We start from the raw sequence: 19140 nt of genomic DNA, 5'->3' as shown, positions 1-19140 counted from the left end.
ATTTTCCACTAGCCTGTTAAAGTGGTAAATGATAAAGCATTTCTATGTGTTTAAATCAGTATTCTAAAAATGAGTCTCAGCTGGGCATGGTGGCTCAAGCCTGTAATACCAGCACTTTGGGAGGCCGAGGCAGGCAGATCACGAGGTCAGTTCAAGACCAACCTGGCCAACATGGTGAAACCCCGTCTCTACTAAAAATACAAAAATTAGCCAGGTGTGGTGGTGGGCACCTGTAATTCCAGCTACTTGGGAGGTTGAGGCAGAAGAACTGCTTGAACCTGGGAGGTGGAGGTTGCAGTGAGCCGAGATTATGCCACTGCACTCCAGCCTGGATGACAGAGCAAGACTCCGTTTCAGGAAAGAAAAAAAAAACAAAAGTCTCATGAAACAGAAATGTTTCCTTAAAATTCAAAAAAAGCCAGTAATATTTTTCTTCTCAATTTATATAATAAAACTTCACAACCTGTTTATGTAGCTGTGATTACATGTGCCTGCCACCATGCCCGCCTAAATTTTATATTTTTAATAGAGATGAGATTTCACCACACTGGCCAGGCTGGTCTCAAACTCCTGACCTCAAGAGATTCTCCTGCCTCGGCCTCCCAAAGTGGTGTGGTGGGATTATAGGCGTGAGCCACTGCACCCGGCCCAGACATATGGTAATACGTCTTTAAGAAATATGCCACACATGCAAATGCCTGGAAGTAGTAGATGCTGTGTGTCTCAGTCAATGCTGATGTGAGGCAGTGTTTTCCAAAGATAACAGAACATGCTCTGCTCAGTGACCATTAGTCAATGCTTTATGTTTTGTACCATCTAATGTAATAATTAAAGCAAATTATTTCTAATAATATTTCATGTTTATGAAAAATGAAACAAATTCAATTCTTAGAACATCTGGTTTGTGAATCAGTATCTACTTTAATCCAAGCTTCCCCCATAATTCATGAACTCCTTGGTATTTTCTTAAAATAATTCTTTAAATGCTCTATGGCAAATATCAGCAAAGGCTGGTTTAAACATTCTCTAATACTTTGTTTTTACATTGACAATAAGATAAAACTTAAAATTCCAAACTCAGTTTTAGAAGAGAGTAAGTTTAATAATTTTACACTTTTATTAACTGAACATAAAACACATCAAGCTTTGCTGACTTTTGGCTCTTATCCTAAGCCACTCTTACTGAGTGTCTTCAGCTGGGCTGGCAGGGGCAGTCTACAATGACAGTGCAAAGCAAAGCTTTTTGATCCATGTGGATGTCCACAGCCTGGTTGTTTTCAATGACATTTGATAATAAACTACTAAGATTATTTTTTAAAGAGGAATCACCTAGAGAAAATGAGGAAGATACCTGTAACTCAAAGAATGTAACATTATTGCATCTCACCTGAACACAATTTTTCTAAACTTATCTTCCAATATTTCCCACTAATCTTATACTTCAAACATACTCAGTTACTAGTTATTTCCTCAAAAAACTTTACTCTAAAACCTGCTCATCTTTGGGTTCATGTTATTCTTGGCATATAGAACTCTTTTCTTCTGTCTCTCAACATCCTATCCATCCTTTAAGGCCAACTTCAATAGCATCTCCTCCATGAAGGGGTCAAGTGATTGCTCCCACCTCTGGAGTCCCATCATACTAAAATGGCATTTGAAACTCAGATCACAGACTGTTCATTTATGCCTTGCCCACTGTAGGCACTAAGGTATTTGCTGAACTAAATTCAAAGTCTATTCTTTTTATAAATTAACTCCAAAGAGATGAATTAAAATAGGCTTTATTTTTCATAAGGTTTATGTACCCGTTGATGGTATAACGAAGAATTACATAATTTAGGACTTAATACACCTCTTGAGAAAATTAGTTCCCAGAATCAGATAAATATAGTTCAGAGGGCTTCAGGGAACCAAAAGAGATAAACTTCATTTCTCAATCAGAACTTGTTTACTTACAGATCTCACCCAAAATTGCTCAAAGTAAGTTATAACTTCAAAAACATGAGCCACAGGTATGTGGGCCCTATAACTGTGATGCTTTATAATAAAGCTCAGGGCTTTTGTTTCACCAAAGTTCAAATATCAAAAATTATTTAAAACTAGGCCATCACTACTATATAAAGATAGCCAAGTCCCCACTTTTTCTTTAGATTCTTATAAATGAAGAATTATGGATATAGGAATAAGAATTTATACTCAGAATAGTGATGTTCTCCATGTAACAACAACACTATTTCATTTATTTTAATTATCTGTCCTTGAGATAAGACTGTTAATCAAAATGAAAATACTGAAAAAAAGTAAAAACCAACAGAAAAAAACTAGCAAACTTATCTAAAACTCTGCCCTTCTCAACAATGTAAAGTTTAACCAAATATACGTACTGGTCCCGTGTTCTACCTATACCTACCTAGGTCCTCTAGAAGACCAAGTGTATTGATTTGCAGGTAATTTCTCTCTCAGTGAATACTCAGCAACCATCATATCAGGAGAAACATAAGCACCAACACCTATGGGATGGATTTAATCATTAAGAAGAGAAAACAAATAGGGATTCTGATTCTAAACCCACTGTTGGCTTGAGTGAACTGCCTAATCTCTCAACACCAGTCCTCTCTCTAATACAATGAAAGAATACAATTTAATAAGGAAACAAGGAAAGTCTACTATGTACCAGACATTTTACTCAGAACTTTGCTTTTGGATACAAAATACCTATCTCCCAGGATTATTTTACAAATTAAATATGCTAATGCACCTAAAAGCATGCGTTTATATTTCTATGAAACAACTTATTTCAGTCCACTTTAAATTACAGTCAGTTCTAGATGTGCCAGTTCCCCTACTAGACTGTAAGTTTCCTGAGGACACACTTAAAGTGTACAGTGTCTTACACGTAATAGAGATACAAGTAACATTTTATTAATTATTGTTTTTTGTTTGCTTGTTTTTAAACAAATCTATTTCTAAAACAGGAAACTAACCTATCACACTTGATGTAGTTCCACCTGGACAACCAACTGTAGACAGGCATGGACCATTATTTCCAGCACTTGAAACATAAATTATATTATGCTTCCATACTGCTTCATTAATTACTTCACAAATTCTCCTGAAAAAGAGATAATTCCTTTGAATATATAATCAGCCTCTATTCCCAAAGTGTATATAGTACCAAAACCTTGTTTAAATATATGGTTACATAAATTTTGGTACACCCACCTTTGGTGGGACATGATACAGCTATTCTAGGTGATATACCCTACTTGGGCTTCAGGGTGGGGAGGCAATTATAAGGCCAAATTAAATGTGGGGAAAAATGCTAGATGTAAAACAAAAATATATGGGAAAATATACTACAAGGTAGTAAAATATTAGTAGTGACTGGGGCAAGAGGTGGTTCTATTTCCATTCCCCAGTTAACATACTCCTGAAGACACACCTCAGAAGATTCATACATACAATTATGAGCAGAAATTGACCCAAAGAACTAGTATCTTTTGTGGCAAAGGTAACTAAGGCCCTAGGAAGAACTTAAGAGCAAGATTTTAAAGTGTAAGAAACCTGCTTAAAGCTTGATAGCAAACAAGAAAAATGTACTGACATTAAGTAAAGGAGATGAGGTTAGACCATGAAGAAGAAAATGAAGTTAACATTAAAAAGCTACAAGGCCATGTACAGGGCCCTTCAAAGTTGTAAGTGTGAATATCTGAGACAGGAAAGAATATCAGCAAAAGAGGACTTCAAGAGGATGAAAGTTAAAGAAGTAGAGAAAGAAATGCACTTAAGTAAAAGAAGTGAGAGAAGAGGGAAGAATGAAATGACTGATGATAACAGGGTGCATGTTACAAGGACGGTAAAGTGATGTCTCAAAAACCAGATGATAGCTTGGTGATAGGAATGGGGGAGAGATGATCAATAAGTAAGTAAATACTCAAGGTAATTTCAAATAGCTACTAATATGAAGAAAAAAAAGGAAGGTAACATTAAGGTCAAGGCCATGACACGATTCGGCAGCAAAAAGACAATGAAGGCAACAAGGAAGGAGGGGAGTGGGGGTACATCCTAGACACACTCGAATGGATTGAGGAGATGTGAAAACTGACCGAGTCAGTGAATATATGACACCAACAGTAAGTTTTGCCGATGAGATGCAAGTCACTAAAGAGAACAGCAAAATTTTAGCAATTCTGGGGGTCTGTTGGGTATGTATATACAACTGGGGATGGCTTCAGAGGGAACTGGGTTCCCACATGCACTTGGGAAAAAGAAAAAACCACATTGGTGCGTCAGGTATCGGGGGAACCCACCCCAATAGTTCAACATAGGTTCTTTTCTATTTCCCTAAATGTCGGTCGGTCTGAGAAATAAAGGGAAAGAGTACAGAAGAGAGAGATTTTAAAGCTGGGTATCTGGGCACACATCACATCGGCAGGTTCCGTGATGCCCCCCAAGCTGCGAAGCCAGCAAGTTTTTATTAGAGATTTTCAAAAGGGAAGGGAGTGTACGAATAGGGTGTGGGTCACAGAGATCACATGCTTCACAAGGTAATAAAATACCTCAAGACAAATGGACACAGGGCGAGATCACAGGACCAGGGCAAAATTAAAAATGCTAATGAAGTTTCATGTCCCACTGGGCACGCACTGTCATTGATAACATCTTATCAGGACACAGGGTTTCAGAGCAGACAACCAGTCTGACCAAAATTTATTAGGTGGGAATTTCCTCGTCCTAATAGGCCTGGGAGCACTACGGGAGACAGGGCCCCGGCTTATTTCATCCCTTATCTGCAACCGTATAAGACAGACATTCTCAGAGTGGCCATTTCAGAGACCTCCCCCTAGGAACACATTCTCTTTCTCAGGGCTGTTTCTTGCTGAGAAAAAGAATTCAGCGATATTTCTCCTATTCGTTTTTGAAAGAAGAGAAACACGGCTCTGTTCTGCCTGGCTTTCAGGCAGCCAGACCTAATGGTTATCTCCCTTGTTCCCTGAACATTGCTGTTATCCTGTCCTGTTCTTTTTTCAAGGTGCCCAGATTTCATATTGTTTTTTTTCAAGGTGCTCAGATTTCATACTGTTTAAACACACATGCTTTATGAAAAACGTGTGCAGTTAATGCAATCGTCACAGGATCCTGAGGTGACATACATCCTCAATTTATTAAGATGACAGGATTAAGAGATTGAAGACAGACATAGGAAATCACAAGAGTATTGACTGGGGAAGTGATAAATGTCTATGAAATCTTCACAATTTATGTTCAGAGACTGCAGTAAAGACAGGCGTAAGAAATTATAAAAGTATTAATTTGGGGAACTAATACAAGTCCATGAAATCTTCACAATTTATGTTCTTCTATCATGGCTTCAGCCTGTCCCTCCGTTTGGGGTCCCTGACTTCCCGCAACAGTAATGATAATGATGGATAGACTGTTAGACCTAAATTGCCTGGGAAGAGAAGTGAGGATGCAGTGAATCTGACAGTGAAAAAACACCAGAGGAGTCTGTGGGTTGCACATCTCAGAAGAACTGTGAGGGAGACCTAACCAAGGAAGGGTCACAAAGGACAGCACAGGAATGCTCAGAGTTGAGACTTTAGGCATGATGCAGTGAATGGCATCAACATCATCACAGATGTGACCACAGGAATGGGGGCATGAGGCCTACAAGACACACAGTTACCATCTAACCACTGCAACTGTTCTTTCTTCCACTGTGACATTCAATCCGCTTATGAAAAACATCTAATGCTCTTCACTGGCTAAGGTTCTATGGCTAACAACTGTCAAGGAACACTCACCCAGAATTTGGCCAGTGAGTTGCTTCTCCGTAACTGTAGTTGACAAGATCACACTTATGATTTATAACTTCTATCATCTATTAAAAAGATTAAAGAGTCTAGTTTAGGCAACAATTTATAGAAACAGATTAGCCAGTAAAATAAGGGCATATATATAATCCTATAGTTTCTTAGCCAATCATATTCTAATTTATAAGTTACCTCCAGGCATATCACCATATACCTGGACATATAAGTACATAAACACAAAAAGGTAGGAGGAGACACATAATAAAGTAGTCAATGAAAAAAAAAAAGCTAGCATTTCTAGAAAAGAGTGGGGTTAGAGGGGGAGAGTGGTATAAGGAATGGAATGGTCCTTCCTAGGTTAAAAAAATCACTAAAATTAGGGCCAGGTGCGGTGGCTCACGCCTGTAATCCCAGCACTTTGGGAGGCCGAGGCGGGTGGATCACGAAGGCAGGAGATTGAGACCATCCTGACTAACACCGTGAAACCCCGTCTCTACTAAAAATACAAAAAAAAAAAAATTAGCCAAGCGTGGTGGCGGGCGCCTGTAGTCCCAGCTACTCGGGAGGCTGAGGCAGGAAAATGGAGTGAACCCGGGAGGCGGAGCTTGCAGTGAGCCGAGATCGCGCCACTGCACTCCAGTCCAGCCTGGGCGACAGAGTGAGACTCTGTCTCAAAAAAGAAATCACTAAAATTAAATATACTTTCCTACGTTAAAATGACGTACAGAATATTAGCTGAGGTTTTAAATTCCTCTTAGGCTAGAGAAAGCTGGCTAAGAGGTCTTTCATGTATCTCAAAATTGCTTGTTAGGAGATTTGCTAGAAATGACGAGTATGAAGTAATTTTTTCACAAAGGTTAGGCCAAATAACTTACCATAATAATATTTAATAAAAATAAAAATAAATTAGTAAATATTTTTGCTTTGTTAAACAAAGTCCTGTATAGTATATATATTTCAACGTATTCTTGGTAAACCAGGAGCACTTACAAACCTAAAAATATCCAAGATCATTAATCATTAATCTTCTGAATCAACAACTCACAAACACTCACAGCTCTTATGAGGCCTGTGCCTGTTTCCATTGTGCTTAGTCTTGTATCACCAATCTTGATGGAAAGAATTTGAGCACCAGGAGCTACCCCATTCCGTTCGGGTTCTTCTGGAAAGTGTCCAGCAGCTATACTAGCTACATGTGTCCCATGAGCTCCTAGAGACATAAAGGTGGGGAAATGACAAAACATTCTCATGGACTGAAAGGTCATTCAATTCAATCTGTACATTATTAATCATGATAAAAAGAATACACATTACTCTGCTACCCTATTCATGGAGAGCAAAAACTCAAGTCACAAAGGAAAAGTATTTGCAACATATATAGCTGACAAAGAGCTTATACCTGGAATATATAAAAATCTTTCAAATTCACAATAAAAAAAAGGGAGAATCCCCCCTTCAAACATTTGAAAAAGCATTTTATAAAAGAAGATATCCAAAGGGCAAATAAACACATGAAAAGATGTTTAATTTCACTCGTCATCTGGGAAACGCAAATTAAGCCACAAAAAGATGCTTCTACATACCTTCTAGAATTGCCAAATGTTAAAGGCTGACAAAAGCAAGTGTGGATGGAAGTACATACCACAAACTGCTGGCTGAAGTGAAAGCTGAACACTGCCACAGCCTATGAGCCAGCCATAACTACCTCTAGCTACACACAATACAAAAATGTGTGCACACATAACTAAGACACCCACAAAAACGTTCATGGCAGCACTGTTTATAAGATTCAAAAACTTAAAAACAACCACAATATCCATTAATAGTACATGGTTACACGTATGTCAATTCATAGAACTGACAATTATACAGCAATATATATAAACTACTACTATGTACTATGAGATAAAGCTCACAAAAATAAGGCTGAACTAAAGAAGTCACACACAGAAATGTATATTGAAATTTCATATAAATGAAAAAAAGGCCGAACCATCTGAAACTGGCACTATTTTATCATTTCTGATCATAAAAAGAGCAACATCATATGGTCCAAACTAATGTGGCAAAGGAGATCAGGTTAGTAGTTAACTGTAGGAGGTGGGAGGGTAGGTTACTGATTAGGAAGGGGCATGATGGGAGTTTCATTATGTTTTATTTCTTGACCTGAGTTACGGTTACAAAGAAGTGTCCACTTTGTGGTAATTCGAAGAGTTGTACAACTTGTGATTTTTAACTGTTTTTATACATGTTATATATAAAGTAATACTAAAACAAAAAACTAGCCTTTTAGTGAAAAGGTTTCTTAAAAGACATGAATATAGAGAAATACTCCACTACTCTCAGAAAAACAATAATACAAGCACAATGATAAATGACAACTGGCACTGAGCCTTAACGTTTGGGGACTATAGTGTGTTAGAGCTCCGGGGGAAGTAGGCAGGCATCTCTATGTGGCTTTGAATGGGGTCTGCAGCAATGTTGAGTCTCCTCTGCTCTAGCCAGATGCTGTCATGCAAGAAAACACTCACCCAACGTTGCGGATTCTGGCTTTCTTAATTTTTTCCCCAAATAAAATTGGGAAAGCACAATTTTAATGTGATTTTTCTCCAAAATACCTTATACCAGTTAGAATTACTACTATTAAGACTGACCATAGCCAAGTGTTGCTGAGGATACGGAGCACCTGGAATTTTCATACACCACGGTGGAAGTGAAAAGGGTACAGTCCCCTTAGATAACAGCTTGGATGTTTCTTAAAAAGTTAAATGGCCGGGCATGATGGCTCACACCCGTAATCTCAGCACTTTGGGAGTGCAAGGAGGGCGGATCACAAGGTCAGGAGTTTGAGACCAGCCTGGCCAACATGGTGAAACCCTGCCTCTACTAAAAATACAAAAACTAGCCAGATGTGGTGGCACGCGCCTGTAATCCCAGCTACCCAGAAGGCTGAGGCAGCACAATCACTTGAACCTGGGAGGCAAAGGTTGCAGTGAGCCAAGATTGTGCCACCTGCATTCCAGCCTGGGCGACAGAGTGAGACTCTGTCTCCAAAAAAAAAAAAAAAAAAAGAAAAAAAGAAAAGAAAAGAAAAAAGGTAAGTACATATTTACCATATCCAACTAATTCTCTCAGCTATCAGCCCCAAAATAAATAAAAATATATGTCGACAGATACCAAAACAATCTAAATGTCCATCAATGGGAAGCTGGATAAACAAACTGTGGTGTAGCTATATAAAGAACTATTACTCAGAAATAAAGAGCCAACTTTATAATCATAACATGAATGAATCTCAAAATCATTATGCTGAGTGAAGGAAAGAAAACAGTATTTTTTATTCCACTTCCATAAAATTCTGGAAAGTGCGAAATACTCTGGAGTGACAGAAAACAAATCAGCGGTTTCCTGGGATGTGGGTGGAGAGAGGCTGGATAATAAAGAGAACAAACTTTTGGGGGTAATGAGTATGTTCATTACCTTGATTGTGGTGGTTTCCTGGATATATTTATATATTTACATAAAAGTTTATCAAAGTATATACATGTATGTATGTGACGTTTTTGTACTGAAGCTATACCTCAATGAACTGGGAGGTAGGAGGGGGGCATTAAAGAGTTAAAGTCATTCCACTTCATTCTCCTTTCTCCCCCCACCCAAGGAGGGAGAACCTCCCCCAGAAGTAGCCATCATCCTACTTTGTGCATAATCTTTCCATCTATATATTTAACATTTTCACCATACAAACACACATATCCATAAACACTGCACAGTACTATTAGGCATGTTTTAGAGTTCTACATGTTTTATCATCAATATAATTTATGTATTGGGGTTCATACATATAGCATTTTGATTGCTATATAATACATTCAGCCCTCTGGATCCACAGGTTCCACACCAACTAGATGCAATTTAACCAACCACAGATCAAAAATATAAATATTAAAAAAAATAGTATAACAACTATTCATATAGCACTTACATACTGTAAGGTATTAGAAGTCATGTAGAGATGACTGAAAGCATATGGGAGAGCATGTGTGTAGGTTACACACAAACACTACATCATTTTATATCAGGTACTTGAGCATCCAAGGGACATTCTAGAACCAATCCCCCCAGATACCAAAGGATGACTGTATGATAGTAAGAATAACACACAGTTGTTGAAAAAATCTGTTTTTTTGTTAATAGGTATTTAGTTTCCAACTTTTTGGAAATCACACAACGCCATAGTGAGGATTCTTTTATCTGATTCTCTGTACTCATGGGTGAATTTCTCAAGAGTTAAGATTTCGAGGCAACATTGCTGTTCATAAGATAAATTCTACTGATGGATTTTTTTTGAGATGGAGTTTTGCTCTTGTTGCCCAGGCTGGAGTGCAATGGCACAGTCTTGGCTCACTGCAACCTTTGCCCCCCAGGTTCCCCAGGTTCAAACGATTCTCCTGCCTCAGCCTACCAAGTAGCTGGGATTACAGGCATGCACCACCACACCCAGCTGATTCTGTATTTTTAGTAGAGACGGGGTTTCTCCATATTGGTCAGGCTGGTCTCAAACTCCCAGCCTCAGGTGATCCGCCCGCCTCGGTCTCCCAAGGGATTACAGGCCTGAGTCACCGCACCTGGCCTATTGATGGATTTTCTGATGTTGGACCATGCTTATATTCTTGGACTGGATCCTATATGGTTATGACCTTAAAAAACAACATCTTGCAGGTGAATTAAATCACATTTATGATTCTGGACCTAGTCCTTTAGCTGGGATCTCTAGCTTAAAATTCTCTAGAAGGTTGCTGTGGGCTATTACAATGTACCACTTATCACCTCATATATCTATATCTCATTGGTCAATCTGAAATGGGATACCTCCGCTGGTCACAATGGAGAGCAGGTTTCCATCATCGTATATATTAACGGAGTAATTCAACATCTCAGCTGTGCCAAAAGAGCCATATTCTTGGGCTTCTTTGTAGTTTCTCAATACGGTAGATTTACTCAAGTCCCCATCTTCATTAGAATCAATGCAGGCTCTATTAATTAAAGAGAAACGGAGACAGTAAAATTTATTTTCTTATCTTTTTAAAAATCATGTAATACAGTCTCTCTGCTACTTTACTACATTACTACTTCTACCATAACAAATACAATGACTACCTGGTTTAGGCTGTTTCATAGAGCGGGCAGTAAGGATTAGGTAAGATAGCTTACAGGAACCAGTTCTTAAATCATGCACAAAGTGCTTTAAAAATACTGTCCTTCACAAAACTTTAGGTTGAAAACCACCTGAACTCTTAAGAATTAGAGCTAAAACTTGGCTTAGAGTTTTAGAGCAGTTTAGGATAGTTCAGACACGTGGCCTAGGTCTAATTTCCAGCTGCTGCTTTTAGTAATGGCTTCGAGAATCTAACAGTTTACACAAGTTCTTTGAAACTAGGTGAATTTTACTGAGCTTCAGTCCTATAGTTATAACAGACTTTTATTTATTTCTCACAAAAGCACTTTCTACATTATTTTATGGTTGTCTTCCTTCATGTTTTTCCATTTTACTAGCATTTTAGTTTTTAAATTACATTCCAAACACTTTAGAAGATAGCCTGATTAAAACAAAATACACCTAACATTCAAAAAGTCATAAATGAAATGAACATCATTAAAAGTTCAATATTATGTTTTTAGCTGTATGTTTTAGCTGCAAGAACTGTGTTTTAACAAGCTATGCAAGTCAGTCAAAATTGCCAAGTAAATTAATGGAAGCCTATTGGTAGAGCACAGAGAGAAGATTTATCATAAATACTGAAGCATATTTCATTAACAAATTACAACACTTTGGAAAAAAGGATTCTTAAAAATTTGTTTTTATGCATGCCCTAATGTGACTGATGTCATTTCAAATAATACAGAATATACCAACGTATAGGAAACTAAACACTTATGGGGAAAATGAAGCAAACAGCAAACAAGTCACGTATTAAAACAGAATCAGGCTTGAGACTGGTTGGTAAAATGCATGTCGCCAAATCTTCCATATGCTACAGAAAGTAGCACTTGTCTCCAAAATGTATGCAATCGGCAGCATCCATCCTGGAAGTCACCCATGAAGTCCTCCCACTGCCCTTCCCCAGCCCATCTAACTGCACAGTCCCATCTCCACAATGTGTCTGCCTATTTCCACTGTCTCTTCCTTACCTCTGTTGCCTGACGAGCTGATGGCCTGCTCTGCCTCTACGTTTGACTCCTGCTTTTTAAAACCTTCCATGTCTTCCAACGGCTCTTAACACTGAAACTCCAGAGCAAGGCCCCTAATAATCATCTGCTCACCTCCCTTACCTCTTGCTCCCATCATATCCTTTGTGGCCACACCAAACTTCTCACAGTTCCTCCAACATCCTCCGGATCTTTCCCCCACCCTTTCTACCTCTCTGCTTAGTTTACTGTGATGATCCTTCAAGTCTCAATTTAAGATGTCATTGCTACTTTTGGGAAATCTTTCTTAATGCTTCCTAGACTGGTTCAGACGTTCCCAACACTTGCTTCCACGGAGTCTAGAGTCCATAGAGTAGCTTCTATAGTGTCAACCTGATACAAAGAAGGTACTCAATAAACATCTGCCACATGATTAAAGAATTAATGAAATCATCATCTTTAACAACATTCTCACAGCAAATACAGTGACACATTCCACAGGTCAGTTTTTTATAACCACCATCATTGGAGTGACTCAACAATACAACCAACACATCAAAACATAAATTACTACTGACTTCCCTAAATAACTCGACAGGAGAACTATGAATGTGGTGCAAGGTTATAAGTTTCTGAAGGTCTAGTTGGCTGAATTCAAGTAGTAGTTAGAATACAGAGAAAGGATACGAAAATGAGGCTCATACACAGAGCAGGGTACATGTAAGCTGGGAGGATGATGAGGAAAGACTTTTGTTTTACGTATTTCTCGACCTTTTCACACATCTCTCAATTTTCTATGGAAAGAAGATAGAGCTTTCATCAAGAAACTAAAGGAAACATGACATAAGCAAGGTCAAAACCCACCGAAAGAAATCAACTAATAGCTTCTCCTTTATGTAATCCTCTGTAAACACTGCTTCTCTCAACCAGTTTTTGTTCCATTTGGAGTGACAGTGAGTCTGAGGCTCTGCGTCCTGACAGATGCTCAGAGCAGAGTCATCTGAGGCCACCCGTTAAATGCAGAGATATGCGCTTAACAATTAGCAGAAATGTGAAGAGCACCCGCTGGACATTCGTCATCAAACAAAACAAAACAAAAAACCCAAAGTACTTAAAAGAACAGTTCACTTTACCTCCCTTCGGAAATGGTTGGCATTTTTGAAATGTGAAATGAGAACATCTGCAGACAGGACTGGATTAACCTTATGTACCCTGGGATCTTCAAGGTTCTCTTCAAAAAATTTTGATCTAACCTGGAGATCAAAGCCCTACAGGATATACTGTATTATGCAAAGAAGTTACATTTTATCTAGTACCACCTGAAAGTATAATTATGCCATATTCATTTATTATAATAAAATGTTCTAAAATGTTATTCTAAGATTTCAGATTTTATTTCATTTAATGTTAGATTAAATTTCATTTCTAACTCAAAAACTCTAAACAAAACCCTTAGAATAGTTATCAACAAACTGCTACAAGTGAGTCACTTTATCAAGTACTGTGAAGACCAAGGAAACCCTGTGGAAACACACACTGGCACCCTGAACATCCTGACTCCGGATTCCTTTTCCTAGGACAAAGTCATCTGCAGTGTTTTCAGAACCTAGAGCAAACACTTTAAATGAAAACACCTACTGCCTCACTACTCAATCCCTGCTAGTATTTTAGTATTTCTCTAAGTCCTTTTGTCGTATATACTTTCCTAAATATGCGGTTTTGTATTTAGCATTTTCCTTGAATTTAACCTTGCCTCCTTCCCCACACTAAAACGCACCTAAGGCTTATCACTGAGTGTGACTGTATCATGTTACCCCAGATGGTGGATGTACCAAGGTTTATTATTCTTTATAAAGCCTCTAAAAAATAATTTTTCAAAACGTGCATGCATGTGCACACATCAAAACAACATATGTGAATACACATAAAAGTGCATTAATATTTAATATCATCTAGATTGAAAGTTATGTGCAGCAGTCATTTTATTAACACCATCGTCCCCAAATTGAGCCGAAATTTCTCATTCAACTGAACATTGTATATACCTTTGATTAAAGATGAGTTAGTACCTGCACACGTGGGAGAAGGGTGCATTGTGAAGGTAAACAATTGCGAGAGCAGTGAGGAAGCTGTCATGGCATGATCTGTATCTGCCCCACCCTGTGATGCAATTCTTTGCATATAAGCAGGGACACAGACTACAAGTAATTCTTGACTACAAGTTTAAGAAATAGTCCCTGTTTTTTATTTTGCAGAAATCCTAAAGCACACATATGGCTAAATATGTGTATTAACATGTCTTCCAGTTTTCATGCAGATAGTAATTCAAGAAGGCAGACTAACCAACTCCAAGAAGCACTATGCAGTATATAAGGCACTAAAAAAGAAACTGAAAAACGTACATGATAGGTAACTTGGTATAAATCACATTATTATTATTATTTTTCAGTTTTAGTACTAGAAACAGCAGCAGCAATAATAGCATACACTGATTGCTTACTATATCTAGAAACATCAAATTTAGTTTTCTCAAAGCCCTGTAAGTACCACTATCTCAAGTAACAAATGAGAAAACATTTACAAAAATACAGATGGCCAACATACTAATAAATTATTAATGAAATAGGTTTCTTTAAATCAGATAAAATTCAGGTTTAGTGTCAAAAATCATAACTAGAAGTTCAAGGGGCTTGTCCAAAACGACCCAGATTTGGCCCTCAAATGATTCTGCTGAGTGATACTGTCACGAATAAACCAAAATTTTGTGCAGCTCTGAGCACTTAATGTTTTTCAGAGTAGATAAGAAAACATTTGTAAATGAAGATCTATAAAATACATCAAGTTTACCTCCAGACTTCACCATCATGCCACACCAAGCAGTCATATACAGGGCCAGGATCGCTGTATTTCTTCTCGAAAGAATTCAGCAATTCCACTTGACTTTGAAGCTCCTCCTTGATGAGTTTATTTGCCTAGTCAATTGGAAAACTGATTAACATTAGTACATTCTGTACTTCTGAAAGTTGTATTAACATACAACAAAAGATACAATGTTAATCAATAGTAAATTTATTTTACCCTGAAAAAACGTAAGAAAATTTTGTTCTATCTATGCAACTTGTCATTCAATTCAATGAAGCAGATATCCATTCATACAGTAAAGATCTAAACAACAGTTATTTTACTCAATCTCATTTACTCACTCACTAGGCCTGCTTTGGGAACTACATTGTGCTACATGTTGGTGATTCCCTTTAGCCAAGATATGCTTGTTACGTATTTCTCATCTAACTCATTTCCAAAAGCAACTCTAAAACTGCTACAAAATAGGTTATCTATTGACTTTCAGATTTTTATATCAGGACCTTTTCTATCTCAAATTTATTTTCTTAAGAATCCAAATAAATAATAAAACCCATGAATCATCTTATCTCTTTTAGAAACTGCTATGTTAAAAAGAAACACTTAATGGGGTAAGTGAAACCTTATTTTAGCTCTGTGGTCATTAATAAAACCAAGTACTTTACATTCGATAATGTACAAACTAGACAACAACTGGCACTAGCATGTGTTACCTCTCCAAAACATTTCTCTAACCTAGAGTATATATAAAAAATAAGTTAGGTACTCAAATAATTAGGGAAATGACTGGTTTAAACAGAAATAAGCTGGGAGATAGAAAGGCATATAAATACTGATATTAAGACGAACAATATCTCTAGACTCACTATGTTACTATATTAAGATCCAGCAGGGATTGACAAATCATGGTGCATGGGCCAAATCCAGCCTGTGACAAAGTTGTGTAAATGAAGCTTTACTGGAACATGGCCTTCCTGGTTCAGTTACATATTGCCTATGTTTTCATGATACAAGGGGAGTGTTGAGTAGTCATAAGAGAGTACTAAAAATATTTACTATTTGGCAATTTATAGAAAAAGGTAGCAGTCTTTGATCAAGAGCACCTAATATTGCTTAAAATCAATCTGCCTTCTGTAAATAGCGTGGTGTGAGTATTAACCTAGAGGGAAGAAATATGGATTCAATTCAGAAACTTAGCTGTGCAATCCTGAGCAAGTTATTTGTCCTTATGATAATCTGAGGCTGTCACATCAGAAACTAGTAGGATAGCAAATTATCTTGGCCAATGATTACTAAATTCCACGCAAATCACAATCATGTAAAGCCTACCACAAATATCGATGCTATTTCTCATCCCACATAGTAAATCAGAATTATCAGGGGATAAAGCCCAGAAATCTTAATTACTTTTAAAATAATTCAGGTGATTTAGAAATAATCAGTTCATCAGTATCAGTTCCATAAATCAGTATATGGGAACCAAGGACTACACCCTCTCATGTTTTGAAACAAGGACCATGAGGTCTAACATATTAACTGAAAAATGAAGTATTCTGAAATCCCTTTTTAGAAAAGTGACAATAATACATATAATTAGAAAATACATAGGCCAGGCACGGTGGCTCACGCCTGCAATCCCAGCACTTTGGGAGGCCAAAGTGGGCAGATCACGAGGTCAGGAGTTCAAGACCAGCCTGGCCAACATGGTAAAACCTCGTCTCGACTAAAAATGCAAAAAAAAAACCAAACAAACAAACAAACAAAAATTAGTTGAGTGTGGTGGCACATGCCTGTAATCCCAGCTACTTGGGAGGCTGAGGCAGGAGAATAGCTTGAACCTGGAAGGTGGAGGTTGCAATGAGCCGAGATCACACCACTGCACTCTAGCCTGGGACAGAGCGAGACTCCATTTCAAAAAAAAAAAAAAAAAGAAAAAAAACAACAAAACATACTATATAGTTCCATTTTACACAAATCAAAATAGGCAAAATCATCTGCAGTGTTAGAAGTCAAGGCGGTGGTTGTCTTTGGGAAGAGAAAGGGAGCAGTGATGAGGAAGGGGCACAAGAGAAATTCCCAGGTGCAACTTTCATGGGAGAATTCATAACTAAACACAATTTTTGTACTTTTACCCTATATGTATTATATGTTAAGTTTTAAAAATTCATACACATGTACATTGACTTGAGGATAAAGGAAAAATTAGTAAAATTAACTAACTTAAAAGAAAATTTGTGAATAAAGAAAACTTGTGAAAAACAGTCTATTAGTTCTCTAAAAACTCTATGGGAATATGGTTCTAGGGTAATGTCTAAATGAAATCGACTAGCACCAACTTGAGAAGACCCGTTGTTGGCAACATCAAATTCTTCCTGTTTTCTACAGGCTTCTGCAAGGGCCACTCTGTGAACAGGGTCCCAGATCTTTTCCTTCCGTTCTTTCTGCAAAGAGAGAAAAATTGTTATAATTAGGCTGACAAATGCTCAGGTAAACCTAGACAGGCATTTGTATGTGAACTTTGTTGTTACAGCTGTGGTGCTACACAATTCTCATAGAGAGGTTTTAAAAAATCACTTCTGGCTGGGTGTGGTGGCTCATGCCTGTAATCCCAACAATTTGGAAGGCTGAGGTGGGCGGATCACCTGAGGTCAGGAGTTCGAGACTAGCCTGGCCAACTTGGTGAAACCTCGTCTCTACTAAAAATACAAAAATTAGCTGGGTGGGGTGGCAGGTGCCTGTAATCCCAGCTACTTGGGAGGCTAAGGCACGAGAATAGCTTGAACTCAGGAGACGAAGGCTGCAGTGAGCTGAGATTGAGCCACTGCACTCCAGCCTGGGCAACAGAGTGAGACTCTGTCTCAAAAAGAAAAAAAAATCATTTCTAATGAAGAGGATAAAGCCATGGATCACTTATTAAAAACTGGTTAGTCAATTCATTGCACCTACGGTTTAAGAGAAGTTTACCAAGACATATCCAGGTGTATTGTTATGTGTCATATTCCCCAATTTAAAACCTTCTCTTCTCCAGGAATACCTAGTACTACCTCAGAAAACTGACTGAATTCCCAGTCATTAAAAGGAAGAAAATGTTGTATTCTGGGCCCATACAAAATTGGGAAATGCCATAAGCCTAGCAGAGGACTAGATTAAGACTACAGCTGCACTTTGACAGATAATGCAGGCTTCCTCAATTTCCTCCCTCTCTATTTTTTTTCCATCCTCTTTGACTTGATAGGGTTCTGTATTACTGAAATTGGTTTTAACCTTATCTCCAGTGTCTTTAACTCATGGTATCTCCCCACACAGCTAAAGGAACAGTCCACGTTACTTTAACAACACTATATTTGCATATTAAATTATATCCTATCAACACAGCTGATTAAATTTAATAAACTGTATAAAATGCAGTCATGCAATGGTTCACACCTGTAGTCCCAGCACTTTGGGAGAATGAGGCAGGTGGATCACTTGAGCCCAGGAGTTCGAGACTAGCTTGGGCAACATGGTGAAACCCCATCTCTACAAAAAATACAAAAATTAGATAGGTGTGGTGGTGTGTGCCTGTAGTCCCAACTACATGGGAGCATTGCCCAGGAGGTTGAGGCAGTTATTAGCTGTGATCATGTCACTGCATTCCAGCCCGAAATTTTAAAATAACATATTATGCAATAAAAGTTATATGCATTATTCTTGTTTATTTTGCAGAATGATGAGAAACTGACAAATAAGGTAATCTGAGTAACTTCTTACGCTTCACAGGCCCTTGGGGAAATAACACTACAGAGGCAAGGGCCCATACATCTTATTCATCAGGCTCACTTCCCAAGATTATACCTTATCTTACAGCTGCAACCCTGGACTTGTATTAGGTACTTGTATTAGCTACTTGTACCAGCATTCTCAACACAGTAGTCACTAGCCACATGACACTATTTAAACTTAAATTTTAAAATATGACATAAGATAAAATTTCAATTCCTCAGTCACACTAGACATATTTCAAATTCTCAATAGCTACACAGCTAGTGACTACCATAATGGTCAGAGCAGAAACTGAACATTTCAAACATTTCCATTATCACAGAAAGTTTACTGAACTGTTTTAAAGCAGGCTCTTTATCATTCTGCTTACCACTCTTATTTTTCTAACGGCACACTGGTGCTTCTTACACTTCAGCAGTTTTAGGTCTGATTAACACTTACCTTAATACTAAATGATGACTAAGTGGGAGCAAGAAGGCTAGTTAAACAGGGGAGGGACATTATCACAGAAACT

At 37.9% G+C, this 19140-nt stretch overlaps 1 protein-coding gene across 9 annotated transcripts in view; it reads right to left on the bottom strand.

Annotated features, from left to right (window-relative positions):
- The window catches only part of TPP2 (tripeptidyl peptidase 2), an 83354-nt gene that overhangs the window by 46621 nt on the left and 17593 nt on the right, over nucleotides 1-19140 (bottom strand). For 8 of the 9 annotated variants that reach the window (XM_050766661.1, XM_050766666.1, XM_050766669.1 and 5 more), the window contains exons 4-10: nucleotides 17201-17305; nucleotides 14850-14974; nucleotides 10686-10849; nucleotides 6869-7023; nucleotides 5805-5881; nucleotides 2985-3112; nucleotides 2411-2510 (exon numbers count right to left, since the gene is read on the bottom strand). In XM_050766661.1, coding sequence (XP_050622618.1) covers nucleotides 2411-2510; nucleotides 2985-3112; nucleotides 5805-5881; nucleotides 6869-7023; nucleotides 10686-10849; nucleotides 14850-14974; nucleotides 17201-17305 — 854 coding nt within the window. Of the gene's footprint in view, nucleotides 1-2410; nucleotides 2511-2984; nucleotides 3113-5804; nucleotides 5882-6868; nucleotides 7024-10685; nucleotides 10850-14849; nucleotides 14975-17196; nucleotides 17306-19140 lie in introns of all 9 variants that reach the window. The other variant, XM_050766665.1, reaches the window with a different exon arrangement.

This window comes from Macaca thibetana, chromosome 17 (genome assembly GCF_024542745.1).
Source record: "Macaca thibetana thibetana isolate TM-01 chromosome 17, ASM2454274v1, whole genome shotgun sequence".
Classification (NCBI taxonomy): domain Eukaryota; kingdom Metazoa; phylum Chordata; class Mammalia; order Primates; family Cercopithecidae; genus Macaca; species Macaca thibetana.
The sequence above is the reverse complement of the archived record's forward strand: the minus strand, read 5'-3'. Positions and strand labels throughout refer to the sequence as shown.